At 55.5% G+C, this 17,141-nt stretch overlaps 2 protein-coding genes across 2 annotated transcripts in view; one reads left to right on the top strand and one right to left on the bottom strand.

Moving 5' to 3' along the window:
* ctnna1 (catenin (cadherin-associated protein), alpha 1) overlaps window positions 1–17,141 on the bottom strand; it is a 113,162-nt gene that overhangs the window by 45,633 nt on the left and 50,388 nt on the right. Inside the window, exon 8 of the mRNA XM_035409060.1 lies at window positions 236–316. Within this exon, the coding sequence (XP_035264951.1) occupies window positions 236–316 (81 nt within the window). The remainder of the gene's footprint in view (window positions 1–235; window positions 317–17,141) is intronic.
* On the top strand, window positions 5,811–10,220 carry lrrtm2 (leucine rich repeat transmembrane neuronal 2). The gene is made up of 2 exons (XM_035409061.1): window positions 5,811–6,697; window positions 7,776–10,220. Exons 1-2 carry the CDS (start codon window positions 6,694–6,696, stop codon window positions 9,575–9,577), a joined length of 1,806 nt encoding a protein of 601 aa, XP_035264952.1. The 5' UTR covers window positions 5,811–6,693; the 3' UTR covers window positions 9,578–10,220.

Here is a 17,141-nt window from a genome sequence, read left to right as displayed (position 1 = left end):
TTACTTCCTGCACAATCATTACGAGGGTCTTTACAGGCTCTCCGCTGATAATCGCCAAGACGACACGAGAGCGGGGAGGAAGGGAGGGAGGGAGGGGAGGAAAGGAGAGAAAGAGATGAAAGGGAGAGTAGGACAGGGGAGGATGTGGAGCAGAAAAAAGGAGAGGGGGGAGTGAGACAGAGGAGAGGGGAGGACAGGGAGAGATGGAGGAGGAGGAGGAGGGGGCGGGGCTCACCTGTCTGCGCAGGTCGCGGGTCTTCTTGGTCATCCTGTCGATGGCGGTGTTCAGGGCGTCGCTCCGGTCCTTGCGGCCGGCCTGTGGGAGGAGACAGACAGAGGGCGTTGGTTAAGAACGACGTCCGTCAAAGAGCCAGGTCACAGGCCAGGAAGCGGGGATTTGAAACCGGTGTGATGAATTAACCTGGTCAGCACTGACTACCATCCCCTGCTGCAGCGAGCCAGAACATCACTAATGACCAAAAAGCCTTGTGCTGCTCCGCACAGACGCACGGGCCCGCGAAGAGACGCAAACACACACACACACACACACGCAAGCACACACACCGCCACGCTTCTGCGGTCACATGACATCACCGCTCCCGGCATCTTAACGCTGGGCGTTCGGCAGGAGCTTTCGCCCGGGGCAAATTCGCAAAAGGCGAAACGCGCAGACGGACGACGCGGTCTTCTGAGGGGGCAGCGCCGCTACGAGATCAGAGAGCACCGCGGCGGCGGCAGAGTGCTTCGCGCCTCGTTTCACCCTCTCCGTAAACAATTAACGCAGATGGACCCCACAGCTGTCGCCGCGCGTCGCGTGTGTGCGTGTCACGCCTGTGACATGTCCCTCAGCGGACCGGACGCACGTTTCGCGCGAGTGAATTATTCCCATGCTCCCGCGCGCTAGTGTGCGGGCGTGAGTCTCGGGGCGCGCGGAAGTGCCGGGACGACGTTCGGCCGCGCCGCGACGGGCCGCCTGACTTTCTCGGCGCGGCTCAGGACGCGCTGGACGGCGGTGGAGCGGTTTCCTCGCCTCCCGCCCGCTCCCTAATCCAGCGCTCTAAACCCGGCTCATCTGTAATCTGGAATGCCTTCTGCCATCCAGCGCACGCATGTACACACACACACACACACACACAAACAAGCACACGCAGATACACACACACACACGCAAACACGCAAAACACGCGTGCACGCACACACAAGCACGCACGCAGGAAGCCAGCGCTGCATTAGCACACCACACAATCTCCATAGCAACAGCCGAACTGTGAAATCCCATATCCCGGCTCCATAAAATAAAAGCTGGTGTAAAAAACACAAGATTTTTTTTTTTTCCTCTTACTGTAAATGTGCCTCACCGTGTCCTGCCCTCACCCCAGAGCTCAAACTGCGACACACCGCACGCAGCAGCAACTTCAACTCAACTTCGGCGTTGGGTGAACCGATTACACCCAAGTTTCCCCACCTTCCCAGGCAGCTCGTTCTGAAGCAATTCAGACAGTACAACAAAAATTTTTCTTTTTAAAAACTGTTTTTTTTTTTTACTATATTGACGGCAGAGCCGAAAGAAAATATTTCGATTGTTCGTCGTTTCAATGCGTGTCCAGGGAAGATGACAGGAAATGAATGGGAGAGACTGAAGGAAATTAGATCAATTTTACTACGCTCCGTTCGACGCTGTTCGTCTGCGAACCGCACAGAACGACACACGTGCACGCACACAAACTTGTAGAAAAGCCTAGAAAATGTCATTCGCTCAGTACAAACCCAACAGACCACTGATCATTCTCAAAAGCATTCGGTTTTAGAACTTTTCTCAGGCATGACTGCACATTCAACGGATGCGTGTGCTATTAGCTCAGCTGAGAGGTTTTACTGAAGAGCGTAAAGGGTGATAAGGGCATGAAAGCGTACATGTGCTGCGAGAGGGAGCTCTAATGCAGAAACCTCACCTCTTTACTTTACAGGCACGCCCACCATGCTCCGCCCACCCTTCAACCACAGCGCGACTGGCCCAGCCACTTGCCAATCACAGAAAGACCGGTCGCTGCCATGCTGTGAATGGACAGGACAGCTGAGTGCGTGGCTCGTTAGACCCGCCCCAGTCACCAGATGCCGCTGCCCGCAAACCCGCTCAACTCGCGGACCTGCTGTCCCCGCCAGCGTAGCCACTCTCGACGGGACGGGACGGGACGAGGGGGCGGGGCGCGACCTGGAGCAACGACGCTGTCAGCTGCACGGGCGTCAGCCGAACACCAGAATCTCAGACCCAGCAGCTGGACACATAGCCTGGCCAGGGCAGCAACAGCCTAACAACCGCTGAGACGGAGCAACCTGTCTGTTCACGCCCATCTGTGTGTTCCCCTCAAACGCGGCCCCGGTATCCTCTTATGCACAGACGCGCCCGTCGACAGCTCTGGAACTTAAATGGGAAATCGAATGCTAGCTGACAACAGGTCTGGGCTGAGCCAGGTTAGGGAACTCCAGCTTTTCGTTGCTGCTGGGGAACGAGTCAAAAAGCATCTAATATCACAGAGGGGGGAAAAAAAAGAAGGAAAAACCCCTCAGAGGTCATGACCGCCCCCTGCCCCGTTGCCGTGTAACCGCCAACGCGCTCATGCATTTATTCAGGGCTCGGCCGGCTCTCACCCGACATACACGCTCGCACAGAGCCGCAGCCTTCACTTCGCGTTATTCGGGCTAGCGGAACGGGACAGGGGCGCGAGCCGGACCGGGGTTCTCCCAGCGCGGCCTCTGCCGTGAGACCAGGACTTCACCGAGAGAGAGAGAGGGAGGGAGGGAGAGAGAGAGAGAGAGGGAGAGAGAGAGAGAGAGAGAGAGAGAGAGAGAGAGAGAGAGGGAGGGGGAGAGAGAGAGAGAGAGAGGGAGGGGGGGAGAGAGAGAGAGAGAGGGAGGGACAGAGAGAGAGAGAATGAGAGAGAGAGAGCAAGCGAGAGAAGGAAAGAGGAAGAGAGAGAGAGAGAGAGAGAGGAAAACAGAGAGAGAGAGAGAAAGAGAGGGAGAGAGGGAGAGGGACAGAGCGAGAGAAGGAAAGAGGAAGAGAGGGACAGAGCGAGAGAAGGAAAGAGGAAGAGAGAGAGAGAGCGAGAGAAGGAAAGAGGAAGAGAGAGAGAGAGAGAGAGAGAGCGAGAGAAGGAAAGAGGAAGAGAGAGAGAGAGAGAGAGAGAGCGAGAGAAGGAAAGAGGAAGAGAGAGAGAGAGAGAGAGAGAGCGAGAGAAGGAAAGAGGAAGAGAGAGAGACGCGTCAGGCTCCCATGACTCTCTCCTCCGGCGGGATGAGCGCCGAGCTCTCGGCGTCCTCGGCCAAACCGTGAGAGTCAGCGCGGCGCCGGCCGCCAGTGGGACGCCGCATATTGTCCACCGGGGCGCCGAAAAGTGCAGGCGGCGCCAGGCGGCTCTACAGAGTCATGCGCACGTCACGCTCTCTCTCTCTCTCTCTCTCTCTCTCTGTGTCTGTCTGTCTCTCTCGCCCGCACACAGGCCCCCTCGCACGCCCCGACGCGCTTCCTTCGGCCGAGCTGTTACCAGGCAGGAAGTCGTGAGTCCCCCCTCGCACCTCCGCGTGAATCCGAGACGCGTCGATGATGAAGCGGGACCCCCCCCCACCTCCCCAAACTTCCTGACGGGGGTCTGATGCGTCTGTGTGTAGGCACTGCCGTGCAGCGAGGCACATCAAAGCCTCCGTGAGTAATACCTGACAAGAAAGGGGGGGGTTTGCCAAAACTGGGGCGGGCCAAACAAGCTGCATCATGGGAGGCGTTGAGGACACGCGGGTTTCCCGCTGACATTTCCATCGGCGGAGTTCGACGTCGCGTTCGTTGCGCGCGCTGCCCTAGTTAGCACGCGCACGCTAACTCTGCAGCGTGAACACACGCCGCGGTGCGTGTGGAGGCCGGGCGGTTCACACTGAATTACCGGGCTCGTTAGGCAGGGATGTGACCTTCTTTAAACTGACTAATCAGTAAACACTCATTCTCACCGAGGGGGGGGGGCACTAGGGGTGAGTGAGTCAAAAAGCGAACGCGGGCCGGGGAGAGAGCCCTCGCGCTGGCGGCCGGAGGGCGCGCTCGACAGCAGAGCCGAAAAACGTTTAGGATTACAGAAAAGGGAAAAACATTTTTTAAGAAGAAGTAGAAAGAAATCTATATTTCGAGATTCAGAATGAGAGGAAAATCGATGGCACCCCCGACAGGAGGAGGAAACTGCACGGAGGGGTTGGGAAGTGCTGGGGTGGTGCGGACGGCCTTGCTGAACACCCTTTCGGCTCGAGCGGCGGGCCTACGCGGCAAGCATCGCGCGCGCCCGTGTGATTGGTCCCCGGTCTGGTATCCCCGGGTGACACGGGCTCAGGTGACCTCTGAAAGGCAGGTAATCACGAGGTTAAACGTCCCTGTCCATTAGGATTGGGGAGACCGGGATGAAATGGGGGGGGGGGGGGGGGGGGGTCATGAGACAAGGCAGGCGATGCTCCCATAGGACAAGCATCACAAGCCAAATCGGCGTGATTGTCTGCTTGTGACGCCAATCAAAGGCTTACGTGCTTCTGACCCCCGCCCCCCAAATGCACGCACGCGAACACCCACGCGCACACACCCCCCACACACCCCTGGGTGCCACACAGCTGGAGTGCTGTCAGCCTGTCACATGTGCGGTCCAGGGGGCCACACTGGGGGGGAGGGTCCTTCACCCCCTCATTTTTAATCATTGATGCAGACTGTCATTTGGATAAAATATGCAGACCGACAATTACAGCCACATCAGACATATTCCATGTGACAGAATGTGACAAACACATACGCCGTGTATGTGTGAATGTGTGAGCGCACATGAATATGCGCAAATGTGTGCGTTTCTCTGTGTGTGTGTGTGTCAGTGCGTGCGCGCACACATGTCCAAGCACAGCAATTTAAAAAACACCGCACAAAAAACCAGGTGAAGGACCCCTTTCAGTCCCTCACAACACACAGCAGAAAGAAAGATGATCTTTTTAAAAAAGCCAAAAGCATTGAAAAACCTCAAAGGGAAAATGCGAGCAGGATCAGAGGAAGGAAAACAAGCAGGACCTCCGTTACATAAACAGCAATAAGGCACGAAATCCCTCCGCACTCGCTCCTGCCGCTCTGCCAAACTTCACACGTACGTGTGCCTGTCATTTCACTCCTCGCTGCTCGGCTACATTTAAATTACTATCCAATCTCAGCTGGGGCACGCCCCCTCTGAAAAATTAAAGCAGCGCACGGGGCGCTCCGGGGGGGGGGGGGTTTATAAATCGGAACGGCTCACCGCCACTCTCCCCCTGACCCTCTAATCAAAGGCGGGCTGGCGCGAAGCTTCGGCTGCCACAATTAGGGGCCGAGTTTCCATTCGCCGTCATCACTTCCTGTATGGGGCTTCATTAAAACAAAAAAAAAAAAAAAAGAAAGAAGAGAAGCGATCGCAACAGAATGCGTCAGCGGAGGCGGACTAATGAAAGCGACAGTCCTCTGTGTGACCGTCTCCCAGCGCTCTTACTGATACACGCGCGCACGTGAGCGCACAGTTTAAAAAAATAAAATACAAAAGCTCCCCTTCCGCAGAGGAGCAAACAAAATATTAAAGGGGGGAAAAAAAAAAACAGGCAAACGCAGGAGAGAGGAAAAAAAACCCGCCGCTTATAGTGACGTTTAATTTCAGCCGTGAGCTGTGACACATTCAAGTTATCAATATTCCGACGGAAGAACAGAACCAGCGCGAGAGGAGGGGAGGGGGGAATCAAACACGAGTAGGAGTGAGCGAGCGAGGAGGGGGGACAGAGAGAGAGAGAGACAGAGCGAGAGAGAGAGAGAAACAGCATCATTGATCGACGCCAGCCTGCCACCACTCTGTAGCTCTGAGTGCCTGCAACCTAAAGCACAGAAAAGCGTTGCTCTCTCTCTCTCTCTCTCTCTCTCGCTCCCCCCCTCTCTCCTCCTCCTCCTCCTGCTCTCTCTCTCTCGCTCGCTCTCTCCTCTCTCCCCTGCTCGCTGCATCGCTTCAGAGTGCGGGACTCGCTGCGGATCGCCTGCCGTGTCTTCGCCGCTCGGAAGCTGGCTCCCATCAACAAGTTAGGGGGTCTGCGCGCGCCCCCCGAGCCGGCAGAGCCCGCCGGAGGATCTTAAATCAGCCAGCGAGCCCACCTCGGTCGCGGAGGGGGGATCTGGGGGGGGGAGGAAAAAAAAAAAAGGAGAAAAAAAAGAAGAAGGGGGGGGAAGGATTTCTGTTCTCCGAGATCGCTTTGGATGCAAATTTCCAACTCCAACTAAAAAAAACATATAAAAAATTACAGCTTTGCTGCGGACGAGGGGAGAGAAGGTCCTTTTTTCCCAAATTGAGATTTAAGAGGGGGGGGGGAAAGAGCGCGACGACAGGAAAAGGCACACGGATCAACGAGGAGAAAAAAATTAACCGAAAAAAAGAGGAAATTGGGGGGTGGGGGTGGGGGGGGGCTCTGGTGGAAGGCAGCGTCGTCGTCGGACATGGAATTTGCGCCTCTGTCAGGGCTGAGGGGATTGGGTCTGGCTTTATTTCGGCAGTGCACGACTCCCTTTGTGTTTCCTGAAAGGGGCTTTTCAGCGCTGGATTCCCCTTCCGACTGGGTGCCCACGGAGTCCGGCCAGGAGGACAGTTGAATGCAGCCTCCGATGTGCACAAAAGAATGGGTAAGTTGGCTCTTCAGTTCGGCACGTCGGGGCTCTGAATGTGCGGCTCGGTGCGGACGAGGGGGGGGGGGTTAGGGAAGGTGGGGGGGGGGGGGGGGGGGGGGGGCGAGCGCGGCTAACCGCTCACGGGCTCCTGGAACCCCTCGTCCGTTTAGCGGAAAAAGCGTTTGTCTTCCCCCGCTCGGGAAACTCTGGCGTGGCGCTCTGGAGCGGAGCCACTGCACTGCATTTCCTTCCCCGTGCTTTTATTCATTAGTTTTTCTTTTTTTTTTTTTTTTTTTGAAGATGAGAAGTGATCAATTGGTGTGAAAAAATGCTCATTTTTAACCCCCTGTCTGAGCTGGTAAATTTATTCTGTAGATTTTTTTTTTTAAAAAGAAAGAAAAAAAAAAAAAGGGATTTCTAGGACAAAAATCCCACAGCGTACTGCAAGGGCAGAGAAGAGAGGCTGCAACAGTGTTCGTTTGCACAAAACCGAGGAGTCACAGCGCGTTTGCGGTTTTTTAATTAAAACGCAGCGTATCCGTCGAACCCGTGGCAAAAAGAATTCGAGAGAAAGCTGCAGACGCTGGGGGGGAGGGGGGGGGGGACAGGAGGGGGGAGAGGGGGGAAAAAAGTGTTCTTTATTTTATCATGCCAATGTTAACGGATGTAGGAACACGAAAATACATGCGTGCACGCGCGTCTGTCAGCGAGCATCGCTATACACAATCTGCTCCTTGACCAAAAAAAAGACCAAAAAAAAAAACTTGGGGGGGTTGGGGGGGATAAAGACTTGAGACATGGATTAAAAGTATAAAGCACACATTCACATGCGTGCGCACAGACATGCAAATGTGTGTTGAGGGGGTGGGGGGATCTCTGGCATGAATCGAGGAGCGCAGGCTCCCGGACTCTCTGGCTGGCTGGGGTGGGGGGGGGGGGGGGGTGCTGTGCTCTGCAGAGGTAGAGGGGAAGAGGGGGGGTGGACGGAGCGAGGGGGGGCGAATGGGGGGGGGCGGTGGGTTAGAGGGGGGACGGAGCGGAGCTCCAGGTTCACCGCGCTGTGCTTAAATCTGCCCCCCCCCCCCCCTCGCAGGGTTCCCTTCGCGGCGGGATCTGGCGGGACTGTCCCCGGCGGCGCTCGGCGCCATGGGTCCGCTCTGGCCGCTGCTGCTCGCGCTGCTGCTCGGGCTGCTACTGAGCGCGCTCCCCGCCTCGTGCACCACCTGCCCGCAGAAGTGCCGCTGCGAGGACCTGCAGTTCTACTGCGACACGCAGGGCCTGCGGGCGCCCCCGGACGGCGTGGACCGCGGCGCCCTGGGCCTCTCGCTGCGCCACAACGCCATCGGCGAGCTCAGCCCCGACCAGTTCTACGGCTTCGCCCAGCTCACCTGGCTCCACCTGGACCACAACCAGATCACCGGCGTCCGCGAGGACGCCTTCCAGGGCCTCTACAAGCTCAAGGACCTCAACCTGAGCTCCAACCGCATCGCCCGCCTGCCCAACACCACCTTCATCCACCTGGTCAACCTGCAGATCCTGGACCTGTCCTTCAACCAGCTGACGGCCCTGGAGCCCGAGCTCTTCCACGGCCTGCGCAAGCTGCAGATCCTGCACCTGCGCTCCAACTCGCTGCGCACCACGCCCGTGCGCGCCTTCTGGGACTGCCGCAGCCTGGAGTACCTGGGCCTGAGCAACAACCGGCTGCGCAGCCTGGCGCGCAACGGCTTCGCCGGCCTGGTCAAGCTGCGCGAGCTGCACCTGGAGCACAACCAGCTGACCCGCGTCAACCTGGCGCACTTCCCGCGGCTGGTGGCGCTGCAGTTCCTGCACCTGCAGTGGAATAAGATCAGCAACCTGACGTGCGGCGGCATGGAGTGGAGCTGGGCCACGCTGGAGAAGCTGGACCTGACGGGCAACGAGATCCGGGCGCTGACGCCGGACGTGTTCCTGACGCTGCCCGGCCTGAGGGTGCTGCTGCTGGACAACAACAGGCTGAGCAGCCTGGAGGCGGACACCCTGGACACTTGGGGCTCGCTCAGCACCGTGGGCCTCTCCAGCAACCTGTGGGAATGTAGCAAGCGCATCTGCCCGCTGGCCGCCTGGCTGGGCGCCTTCCGCGGGCGCTGGGAGCACGCCATCCTGTGCCACAGCCCCGAGTACGCGCAGGGCGAGGAGATCCTGGACGCCGTCTACGGGTTCCAGCTTTGCCAGAATTTTTCGGCGGCGGCGGCGGCGGCCGGGGGAGGGTTCGGGGGCGGGGCCGCCCCGGTGGCGCCGGCCGGGGCCCCGCCCCCCTCCGGGGCTCCGCCCCCGCCCCCGCGGGAGGCCTCGAGCAACTCCTTTGGAATTATGCACACGCCCACGCAGGACTTCTATGCAGAGGATTTTAGGAGCTTTACCACGGTCGCCGTCGCCCCGGACGCGCCCTACAACCCCGCCCCCGACGCCACCGCCTCTGCCCCGCCCCCCGGCGCCGCGGCCCCCGCCACCCCTGGCACCGACCGCCCCGGGGTCACCACGGCGGAGGGCGCGGCGGGGGAGGGGCCGGGGGCGGGCGTGACGGACGAGGGGGAGTTCTCGGAGCGGGACACGGTGCTCACCCAGCGGGTGATCATCGGGACCATGGCCCTGCTCTTCTCCTTCTTCCTCATCATTTTCGGGGTGTACGTCTCGCGCAAGTGCTGCCCCCCCACCCTGAGGAGGATCCGCCACTGCTCCGCCATGCAGGCCCGCCGGCAGATGAGGACCCAGGCGCGGCAGCCCATGGCCGACCTGGCCACCCAGGTGCCCTACAACGAGTACGAGCCCAGCCACGAGGAAGGGGCGCTCGTCATCATCAACGGCTACGGGCAGTGCAAGTGCCAGCAGCTGCCTTACAAAGAGTGCGAAGTGTGAACTCACCTTTGACCCCCTGCCCCCCCACCCCCCCCCCGCTGCTCGCTGCCATTCGCCCATTCCAGTCCAAAACAGGGTTTGTTTCTTCCTTTCCCCGTTTGTTATTTTCCAGTTTATATATTAAAAAAAACGAAATGATATATATATATATATAGACACACGCACATACACACAAACAAGCACTCCTTAGCTCTGAAACTTAGAGGCACTTGGGATTTTGCGGGCTAATGAGAAAGTAGCAGAACTGAGGAGTCCGATTCTTTTTTTTTTTTTCGTTGCAAATCCGTTTGTTTGCCGTTGGATTTCCAGGAGAATTAACTCTTTTTAAGTTAACAGATGTAAAGAATTATTCACAAATTTATTTTTGTAATATGAATACAAGAGGTCATATCGAGCAGGCGAACTGCTGCGTCGGCTTGTGAAGGCGATGCGACCAATCGCTCGCTCGAGCCGCTTTGCGACATGGAGGATGAGAGGTTCGAGACGGGAGAGAGATTCATACTTAAAAGGAGGGGGAAAATATCGTTCTAGAAACTTGCGATGCTTGAGATGACTATTCGAGGAGTAACTCTGCCCTCTTCTGATAGACACGGAACTGCAATTTCCGAGATGTGGATGTTTCTCTGTATTTAAAAAAGGAAAATTTGGTTCAGTCTAGTTCTTGTATGATTCACAGATGGAATAGTTTTGAGCCCCCCCCACCCCACCACCCCCACTGCACATCATTTTGGTATATAAATTTTAAAAAACTACCAAAAAAAAAAATTTTTTTAAATCCACATTTTTTGGAATGATTGGAAAAAGAATGCCAGGCTGACTTGCGGGTTGCGACAGAGAGGCAAGAGCACCTGGGTCCAAATCAGCTGCGCTCTTTAAGAACCGTGTTGTAAAAAACTGCGAGCCGCTGGGGGGTTTTTTAAGACTCGGCCTCCGGGCGAACCCGATTAACCTCTTGTTAACCGCGGAGAGCAGCGAGCGCCGCCTCTGAGGAGGTTAGCGGCCGCAGCGCCGCAGCGCTCCGAACGAGCTTCGGCTCGGCCGCGCGTCGCCTGCCGGTGGGACGCCGTGACCGCGGAGCTCGTTAGCGCCGCCGCGTCCGGGCCGCGAGCGACCGCCGCGTCCTCCGGTCCCGAGGAGGAGGAGGGGCGGGGGGAGGGGGGCAGGGCTTAGCCCGTCCTCTCCACCGTACCGCCATACCGCCATTACAAGAGCGCTGGCCAGGACAGCACTTTCATTTACAAACTCAGATAAATCATATAATAAAAAATTAAATAATTAAATCCCCACTCCGCCCCCCCCAACCCCAATTTGGCAGAATGCTTGATAGTCAGAAAGGAGGGTCTAGCAGCCAGCGCCTGTAGCTGAGAAAGTAATCGGGTCCGACAGACTCAAGATTGAGCCAATTAAGTCTGGGGGGGAAAAACGTATATATATATTAATACTCTGTCACCCGCACCAGCACTCTGGCGCAAGATTTAGTGCTGACGGCGGTAAAGAACTGGCCCCTCCTCGCGAGGGAGAGAGAGAGAGAGAGAGAGAGAGAGAGGGAAAAGGATCGCTGATGAGAACCCGGCAGCCATCAAAAACCAGCGCGCAAGACATCATGCTATTCTTTCATCAGCTCCGACAGGAGAGCAGGGTGACAGGGCAGGAAAGGCCAGGGGGGGAGGACAGGATGAGAGGGGGAGAGGTGAGAGGAGGAGAGGTGAGAGGCTGTCTATGGGCCGCAGCTGCTAATATACGACTGTTAGGGTGCTGCTGAAATATTCCCACCGGATTCAGAGGATAACAGGGGGGACAGTGAGGGAGGGCTAAAAAGAGGGAGAGGGGGAGAGAGGAAGAGGGAGAGGGCTGTTAAGAGGGAGAGAGAGAGGAAGAAAGATAGAGGGAGGGGGAAAGAGAGCATGAGAGGGAGGCAGTGAGAGGACTAGAAAGAGGGAGAGGGAGAAAGAAAGCAAGAGAGAGAAAGGAGGGGAGACAGGGCTAGAGAGAGGGAGGGAGAGAGGACTAGGAGAGAGTGTGAGAGAAGGAGAGAGAGGGAGACGGTCAGACAAAAAAGAGGGCAGAAAAGAGAGGGAAAGAGGGTGAGAAAGACGGAGAGAGAGCTAGAGAGAGAGGGAGAGGGGGAAGATATAAAGTGGAGGGGGTAAAGAGAGCTAGAGAGAGAGAGAGAGAGAGAGAGAGAGAGAGAGAGGGCTAGAGAGAGAGGGAGAGGGGGAAAGATATAAAGTGGAGGGGGTAAAGAGAGAGAGAGAGAGAGAGAGAGAGCGAGCGCGCGCCCATCCGGCGCGGAGGAGAGAGGGGTTAACAGGAGGCGGCGGAAGGGAGCCGCAGCACAATGGCTGGCTTCAGCGCCGCGGCCGGAGGCGCCAGGAATCCCAATGAAGCCGGCGGCTCATCTATCATTTCCCCCCCGCGCTCGCCACAAACAGGTCCTCCTTCACCGCTCCCCCCCCCCCCCCCCCCCCGAACCCCAAACACCTCCCGCTCCGAACCCGCACCCAGGAGGGAATCAGAACTCCAAAAAACCAAAAATCACAAAAAAATGAAGAGGGAGAGAAAAAGAGAAAGAGCAGGCTATCAAACGAGTGCTTTCTTAAGGAGCTGGATTACAACAGATGCTAGAGACTACAGATACACAAAATGGTAGAGTTTTGCTTTCCTGTATGGGACTGAGGGGGGAATGAAAGGGTTATGGAGTCAGTCAGTTAAGAAAGGAACTGGCCCGGAGTGAGCGGAGTGTCTGGGGTTAGAGGGAACGAGCTGTTCTGGAGCGAGCGGCTGGCTGGAAATAGTGCCTCTTTATGGGAGAGCTGGGAGCGATTGCGAAAGTGTCCCCTAGAGGGTGCTAGCGAGAGAGGCGTCTGTGCAGAGCAGCTGCGTTCAGTCGTTTCAGGGAAAGTGCCGGAGCGCGAGGCGGGACGGGGGGGGGGGCGGGGGGTCTTTCCGTTTGATTTTCGGGGGTCTTCTCGAAGCCGCGATAAAACGGCGAACTGACAGAGCCGAAGGGAGCAGCGACGGTTTCGCTCGAGCTTTTAACTGCGAAAGATGATGTGAATCCCGTCCTGCTCTCGCTGACATCCACTGAAAACCCACTGCTAATTCACCGGTCTTCTCCCACCCATTTAATTATGAATTAAGTACGATCTTAAATATAAAAACCACATTGGGGCAGTTCACGGATATAGGTGCAAGAGCCAGACAGCTTTAAAAATTCCAACCGTTTTAATGCCCTCGTCTCCATAACACCCTTAAAGAGGAGGCCTAGAGACAATGCGGGGGGAATGTGGGCATAACAGCCAGCTCATAAAAACTACATATCCCAGTAATCTAAAACCTGTGACCCGTTACACACCACCAGCCCGAGGGCTAGGAGAGTCCTCATTACAACCAACAGCACTCCAAAAGTAAAAGAGGTTCTTTAAGCAGTATGGCATTGTGTGTCCCAATGTGTCCATGTTTACAAACCCCATGTGTCGCCATTTTGTTGCTTTCTAGAACTTTTACTTTTGGGGAAAAAGGTTTAGCTCCTGCTTCCAGTATTCGGTGCCCGCGTTCCTTCGTTCATTCACGCCTTGCACGTCCCAGGAAAGAAAGGATATCGAGATCCTTCCTTGGATTGTCATTTCTCGACCCCAAAGGTGATGGACAAGCCTCGTTTCCAATGGCAATGGCTCACGGCGGATCACAGATCGTATTGTAAGTGCATACTTCTCTTGGGGTGGGCCCCAAAACACTATTTACTATTTTTTTTTTTTTTGGAAGAAGAATAAGAAGAGTACTTTTGGAAACATTCTGGAATCTCACCGTAAAGGCAACAGCTTGTGATGCGTTGGAACAAAAAAAAAAAAAAAAAACAAAAAAAAAAAAACACATTATGTAGAAATGTGCATCGATTAGCACTCCTCTGTCTCCTGTACTTTTGTTATTCTGGTTATAACCCCTCCCCTTCTCCACCTCAAGGAAAAAAAGAAAAAAAAAAACACCCCCCCAAAGTCACATCCCTCACCCCGCCCCCCCTCCCCGTGCGCAAAACGAATGCTTTTCACCACCTTTTATTCCTTTTGTATTGTAATATGTACAATTTCATATCTGTATAGTGGGTAAAGATGTGGCTTTAACTGAAAAGATCTTTTTTTCCTTAAGACATATATTTTTAAATAAAAATGGTTACAATTTACCCGTGTTTGCGGTCTGGTTTGCAGCGAGCGCGGCGGGGGGCGCTTACACACCCGCCGTGTGTCCGGACAAGCCGGGGAGGGGGTGGCTAAAATCAGGCAGCGCAGATTTTCGCTAACACTTAGCCGCGAGCTTCGCCGAAAGGATTTGCCAACGCGGTTCGTTTCGCCCGGCGTTTTTCCTTCCCGTGCCTTCCACTCGGACGACTTCCACTTCGCACATTATGTAAGGAGGCTCTTTTCGCAGGCAGACCGTAGCGAACCGGATTCTCACCCCCCCCCCCACCCCCACACAACGCTCGCTCCAATAAAGCTCTGTAGCAGGATGTTGGAATTCAGACATCTTTTCTTTTAAAATGATAACCGCTAAGCAGGGCTGTAGCCCCTGGTGTTTAAAGGCGCCGTTAAACTTGCGGTTCAGAGTGTGCTGAACAGATCAAAACAGCCAATGGAGAGCTGAGAGCATGTCAGGGCCACCAGACAGACATTAAAGAAGGTTTTTTAAATGTTTTTTTATTTTTATTTCTTTTATTTTAAGTCAAAATTCAATGTTCTAGAATTCTAATTGCCAGTAGCCATGGTTACATCAGCAGTAGAACATTCAGTTAAGAACATACTGATCCCAAGTTCGTGATCTTACGATTTAAATAGTTAAAGCAGGGTTTGGCCAGTCCTGGCCCCTAACAGTCACGGTGTAGCTGGCTTACAGTTTCGCCTTGAAGCCAGCAACCAATTTAGACCCAAGAATCTACGCAATCAATCAGTGATTAATTAAACACTGTAGCACAAAGCAGCATATTCTGCGGCTCTTCAGGAACACGTCTGGCAACCCCTGCTTCCAATTGATTATCTGACCTGACTGGAAAGCTGATTAAAATGCACGCTGGCATTTCACTGTTTTGCTAGTTATCATGCATGATGGCACTCGTCAAGGAAAACACACACACACACACACACACACAGAACCGCGCTGCGCATTATCATTCCGCGAGCAGACAGAGCCGCATCTTTAATTCTCCTTGATCACGGCGACCGTCGCAGCGCGACCAAAGTCATCGTCTCCGCTCACTTTGTCAACAGCCAAAGACGCAAACAAAAGTCTGTCAGCTCGCCCGAGCGACGGCCTCGTTCGGCACGTCGCCACGGGAACGGAGCCGCTCGGCACATTTCCGCCAAACGAGAGCTTTTACAGCGCGTGTCTGAGGCTCTTAAAATGGCCGCTGGATCACTGCGTCGGCTGTGAACGGGGGGGGGGACGCTCGTTTTTCACGCTCGTTTCTCTCCTCCTCGTGACCTTACCGCCGTCCGGCTCTCCTGACCGGCAGCAGTCCACGTCCGGGTGCATGATGGGACGCGCCTGGCCACGCGAAACCCCAGAACGGGACGGGGGACCGCAGCGCGCCATCCGTCACGGGCTCGGTAAAACAGCAAATAACCGGCATTTCTCAAAAACAGAGATTAATCTGGAGCAGGGCCCCGTCCGTTCCCACGTTTCACAGCCTTTCTTCCTGAAACGCTCTAGAGACGCAGGCCACAGCAGAGCATCCAAGCTAAAGGAGAGGCTCTGATTGGTAGTTCCAGTCCAATCAGCTTATACGCCTGTGGTGACCCTTTAAATTTAGGGTACACAAAAGCCCGCCCAGCACATGATACCGTTTCATGGATGAACTTAGTTTGCCTTGACATTAGCATTTTTTAGCCTCGTCTTAACAGAAGACTGCGGATTGTTTGAGTGTAGGTGTGGAGGAAGACTAGCTGGGAAAGCAGCCAGTGGGGTACCTGGACAGGTTGCCTAGCACAGCGGCGGTGGTTATTTAGCCTGGAGGTGCGGAGCTGGGTGTGATTTACGGACGCTCGCCTTTTGTAAATCAGCGGGAGAGGCAGAGGAGGCAGGATTTACCATGTCAGGCAGTGAAAAGAGAACGGGAGGGCATCGGGCCATTTATCAACCAGTCACAGCCTTCCTGCCTCGGAGAGTGTCAGCTTCTGATTGGTTCACGCGCATAGGTGACTGACAGCGCACGAAGGCTCCACCCCGTTAAGGGGTTCCCATGACTACTTCTTGCCACCAGCTAGCAAAATGTCCAGCATGCAAAAGGGCTTTTTTATTTCAATCGAGCAAGTATTTTTACTCAAGATGAAAAGCAGCATTATTGCTAGCAGGCTGTAAAAGGAAATGGCGGTAGCTGGATTGTATCTGCAGTCCTGTGCTTATGTAACCCCCCTCCCCTAAACTCAATGCCTCAAAGCTGTAGGCTAGGCTACGACGCTCCACTTAAGAGTTTCCCCATATAACATGAGCCTGTTTATCTGATTCCAAAACTTGGCAGGAAAAGTGAGGGGCTATTAAATAGTCTTCGTGTGAAAATTGCACGCCTCGCAGTACGCCTTTGCGTCTCGTCCTTTCGGCCAATCGCCCGTCAGCCGCGGGCCTCGCGTTTGCGAAGGTGTGGGCGGGCGGGCGGCCGTCTCCGTGATGCGCCCGGCGCCAGGACGCATCAATCGAGCGATCGATCAATCACGTCTGTCGGGCGAACAGATGGGAGAGGGCCGCGCTTAAAGATGGCTCCTGGGGGAACGTTTAAAAATAACGCACGCTTGAAAGAGGCGAGGGGGGGGGGGGGCGTCTCGGCTCAGGTGCGCAGGAGCGGGGGCGTTTGCGCTATTGCGTTAATGAGGGGGGTCGGGGAAAGGGGGGGGTGGGCTTGGCTAGAAGCGAAGGGCGCACTGTGAATGTTTCATCAACATCGCCTCCTAATCCTATATCGCGCTGAGTGGCAGTCCTGTCATTAGCGCCGTCGTTAGCGCCCGCAGGGTAGAGCTCGTTAGCCCTGATTGATCAAAGCCGTCCGGAGGAGGGACGAGGCACACCGGTGTTACAGCACGCGGCTTCCAGCCTGCCAATTTGCAACCACGTTACATATCACATTCCACCAAGAGTTAACGTAGAATATTTATTATTTGGAGCGTGGACGTATATTACAGACACACATGAATGAACACGCAACGTGTAGGGAAAAAGTGCATGCGAGAGTGTGTGTGTGTGTGTGTGTGTGGGTACGAGTTTGCGAGTATGTACATGGGACTGCATATCTGTACTGCAAAGCAAACAAGGGCCGTACTGCGACACACTTAAGGCTGCCAGCGAATAGAGGCTGACGTGGGGGTGGGGGGGAGGTCAAAGGTCAGCACTCCAAGGCAAGGCTAAGTGCAGTGTAGCGAGTGCAAATGTGCACTGGGGGGTGGTACCGACCCTGCAGCTCCGGCCCCCTCCCACCCCCACCCCCTCCACCCGCTCTGCATCATCGTCATCATCCGCACGAAAGGCCTGCGTGGCGGAACCGCTCCCTCCGAGTGCCAGCCAATCGCGCGTCAGTCCTGTTGCC

Source organism: Anguilla anguilla, chromosome 3 (genome assembly GCF_013347855.1).
Source record: "Anguilla anguilla isolate fAngAng1 chromosome 3, fAngAng1.pri, whole genome shotgun sequence".
NCBI lineage: Eukaryota > Metazoa > Chordata > Actinopteri > Anguilliformes > Anguillidae > Anguilla > Anguilla anguilla.
The sequence above is the reverse complement of the archived record's forward strand: the minus strand, read 5'-3'. Positions and strand labels throughout refer to the sequence as shown.